Below are 4,211 nucleotides of genomic sequence, written 5' to 3' on the forward strand. Positions count from 1 at the left end.
GTTCCTGATTTTTGACCTAAATAAACGGGGGATCCCTAATAATGAGAATAATCATGCATTTATGTCATTAATGTGCTGAATCAGGACGTCAATCTGTGCGAAATAGTTGTTCTGTTACATTCAAAATTTATTCAGGAAAAAGATAAGTTTTACAACAGCATCCCTTGTTTTAAAAGGTATCGACATTAATTTGTGAAAACTAAAATCTCTTGTTTTTGCGATAACTGCCCCAGTTTCAACTAGAAGGAGATTGACCCTTTTGGTACTGTAAGGTTGAATAGTGCCCCTAGGTCCGTTGTTTGCTCCATGCTTATTTTGGTGCTTTGCTTCACGTTTCGATCTCTGGATGGTCTTTAAGACTCTAGACGAAACGTAGGCTTAGGGATTTAGGTTTTCAGAAGAATAAGGAAACCAAGGCTCAAAAACCCATCCCATGGCAACAAATCCTACCCCAGTTTGGGGTGAGACATTTTTACAAGAGTGTGACCGAACTCGTCCTTTTGAACAAGCTGCCTACGTACCTTTTCAGGATCAGGTCATATTACGTAGTTCAGACTCAATATTAAGTCTGACAAATCATTTGAGGTAATAACATATGCCAATCCGGTCAGGTCTTTTCATTCAGGTTGTAATGTAGGTTGTGGGTATTGGTTAAAGAAGAAAGGGTGCATGAGACTCGAACTTATGAATTTTACCAAAGGGTGAATTGGCCAAAGATCACAAATGACGCATATCTCCTGCCTTTCCTATGCTTTGATTTTCCCCTCGTTCTTTTGCATCATTTTCCCTCTTTTTTTTTTTGTGCCTTTATTTATTTATTTAGGCTTCATTCGAGATCGATCTTTCCAAAACTGCCCCAGTGTGGGGTGTGATCCTTTGGCGGGTTTAAACGAAAGATTAAACATTTTTAGGCACAATAGAGGGTATCAAGGGGTGTTTTCTTTCTCTAACTTTGGGTAGCAGAAAAAATGGCCTGCCGTCATTTTGGCACTGCATTATTGTCTCGCATGATTTGTCTGACCTTTGAAAATCCCAACCCGGTTTAAATTTTGGGAAATGACTTTTTCGAAGAAGATGGTTTCGATTTTAAAGCTCAAAAAGGTTCACCAAGTGATTAAAAACATTGGGTTCTTTAAGGGAACTGGTGGTCCAAAAATGGCCATCCGTCATTTAATCGAAACAATGAGCAAAGATGGAACATATGAAATAACACTGTGATTAATTTCTTTTGGAGATGTATACAACCATCAGGCATAATATTTCTTTACAGCATCAGAATTAACAGGGTGCAATAGGTCGGTTCCGTCCATATTTGCTAACAGTAGGGCGCCTCCTGAGAATGCCTTCTTTACCACGTAAGGCCCTTCATAGTTTGGTGTCCACTTGCCACGAGGGTCCATATGAATCGGTAAAATCTTTTTCAGCACTAGGTCCCCCTCCTGAAACTGTCGGGGTCGCACTTTTCGATTAAACGCTCTCATCATCCTTCTTTGGTACAATTGTCCATGGGCCATGGCGGCCATCCTTTTCTCCTCGATCAAGTTTAACTGGTCATACCTGGATTGTACCCACTCTGCCTCAGCCAACTTTACTTCTTTTAGAACTCTTAGAGATCGGATCTCAACTTTTACAGGGATCACTGCCTCCATTCCGTACACCAAAGAGAAGGGAGTAGCGCCCGTGGAGGTTCTGGCCGTAGTCCTGTAAGCCATTAGTGCGAAGGGAAGCTTGTCATGCCAATCTCTATAAGTTTCTGTCATCTTCTCCAAAATGTTCTTAATGTTTTTGTTGGCTGCTTCCACCGCGCCATTCATCTGTGGTCTATAAGGCGCTGAATTGTGATGCTTAACCTTGAACTGATTGCATAGCTTGGTCATTACTCCGTTGTTCAGGTTCTTGGCATTATCCGTGATTATTCTCTCAGGGATTCCATACCGGCAGATCAACTCTCTTTTGACGAAACGACTTACTACATTCTGTGTGACACTGGAATACGAGGCGGCTTCTACCTATGTAGTGAAATAATCGATTGCCACAAAGATGAAACGGTGTCCGTTACTAGCCTTTGGGCTTATTGGCCCAATCATATCCATGCCTTAAGCTGAAAAGGGCCAAGGTGCGGGAGAGAACATGAAGTGGGGCCGGTGGGACTTGGATCCGATCACCATAAACTTGGCACTTATGGCACTTTCGGGCGTAGTTAATGCAATCTTTCTCCATGGTCATCCAATAATACCCGCTCCTAAGTATTTTTCGTGCCAATGAGTGGCCTCCGACATGGGTACCGCAGACCCCCTCGTGAACCTCATGCATGACTTGTCGGGCCTCCTGTGCCTCTACACACCGTACGAGGGCCATGTCATAATTTCTTTTGTACAAAATTTCACCATCTAAGAAGAAACCTATGGCCAACCTTCTGATAGTCCTTCGATCATTACTGGCTGCCCCTTCAAGATACTCATTTTGGATGTAGGTTTTGATATCATAAAACCACGGTTTTCCGTCGGCCTCCTCTATTACCGTGCAGTGGGCAGGTTCGGGTTGTACTCTGATCTGAATAGTTTCGATCTTCACCCCTTCTTCTACCTTGAATAAAGCTGCCAGTGTGGCTAGTGCATCAGACATTACATTGTTTTCTCTTGGCGTGTGAGAGAAACTAATACTGTCAAACCCTTCTATCATCTTTTGAATATACTCTCGATACGGTACTAGCTTGGAATCGCGGGTTTCCCATTCTCCGGTTAGCTGGTGGATGACCAAGGTCGAGTCTCCTCTTACTATTAGTCGCTTGACACCCCGATCTAAAGCAGTCCGCAAACCCAATATACATGCCTCGTATTCGGCTACGTTGTTAGTACAAGGGAAGATGAGCTTAGCTACCACTGGATAATGTTTCCCATCGGGAGATATGAGCACCGCACCTATCCCATGTCCCCAAACATTGACTGCCCCATCGAACAACATCCTCCATTCTTCGAGGTCTTCTTCTCCTTGGGTTAGGGAGTCTATATCTTGGTCTGGGAATTCGAACTCCATAGGTTGGTAATCCTCCACGGCTCTTTCAGCTAGGTATTCGGCAATGACACTACCTTTGATAGCTTTCCTGGTGACATAAGAAATATTATATTCCGTCAACAACATCTGCTATCGTGCTACTCGTCTAGTTACTGCGGGCTTTTCAAACACGTACTTGATTGGGTCCATTTTGGAGATCAACCAGGTGGAGTAATACAAGGTGTATTGCCTCAGCCTACTGACCGTCCATACCAAAGCGCAACATGTTTTTTCCAGATCAGAGTACTTAGACTCATAATCTGTGAACTTCTTACTAAGGTAATAAATGGCCCTTTCTTTCCTCCCGGTCTCATCATGCTGGCCCAATACGCAACCCATGGAGTTTTCTGAAATCGCCAAGTACAAGATTAAAGGCCTTCCGGGTACTGGTGGCACTAGTACTGGGGGATTCAAAAGGTACTCCTTTATTTTTTCAAAGGCCACTTGACACTCTTTGTTCCACTTTTCTGGGTTGTTCTTTCTCAGCAGCTTGAAGATGGGTTCGCAAGTGGTGGTTAATTGAGATATGAAGTGAGCAATGTAGTTGAGCCTACCTAAGAAGCTTCGCACTTCCTTTTCAGACTTTGGGCTAGGCATCTCTCGAATGGCTTTGACCTTGTCAGGATCTACCTCAATCCCTTTCTCACTCACTATAAACCCCAATAGCTTCCCGGACGTAGCACCGAAGGTACATTTTTCAGGATTTAACTTCAATTGGCACTTCCGGAGCCTCTCGAACAATTTTTCCAAGTTTAACGCATGGTCTTTCTCATTTCGCGACTTAACGATCATGTCGTCGACATAAACCTCAACCTCCTTGTGCATTAAGTCATGAAAAAGGGTTACCATAGCCCTTTGGTAAGTGGCTCTGACATTTTTTAGTCCGAATGGCATGACTTTTATAGCAGAAAGTCCCCCATAATGTGATGAAAGTCGTTTTTTCCTTGTCCTTTGGTGCCATCCTGATCTGGTTGTATCCTGAGAATCCATCCATGAATGAAAATAAAGCATGCCCTGCAGTATTGTCCACCAACACATCAATGTGCGGGAGAGGGAAGTTGTCCTTAGGGCTTGCTTTATTTAGATCCCGGTAGTCGACACAAACTCGTACTTTACCATTCTTCTTGATTATTGGGACAACGTTGGCCATCCATTCA

The 4,211-nt window shown here is 43.5% G+C and overlaps 1 protein-coding gene across 1 annotated transcript; it reads right to left on the minus strand.

Moving 5' to 3' along the window:
* Positions 1 to 2,058: 2,058 nt before the first annotated feature.
* Positions 2,059 to 4,044, minus strand: LOC131147187 (uncharacterized). The gene is made up of 2 exons (XM_058096956.1): positions 3,191 to 4,044; positions 2,059 to 3,103 (listed from the first exon to the last, which is right to left on the minus strand). The coding sequence occupies exons 1-2, from the start codon at positions 4,042 to 4,044 to the stop codon at positions 2,059 to 2,061; spliced, it is 1,899 nt and encodes a 632-aa protein (XP_057952939.1).
* Between the last annotated feature and the right edge of the window lie 167 nt (positions 4,045 to 4,211).

The sequence above is a fragment of the Malania oleifera genome, unplaced genomic scaffold (assembly GCF_029873635.1).
Source record: "Malania oleifera isolate guangnan ecotype guangnan unplaced genomic scaffold, ASM2987363v1 ctg451, whole genome shotgun sequence".
Taxonomy (NCBI): domain Eukaryota; kingdom Viridiplantae; phylum Streptophyta; class Magnoliopsida; order Santalales; family Ximeniaceae; genus Malania; species Malania oleifera.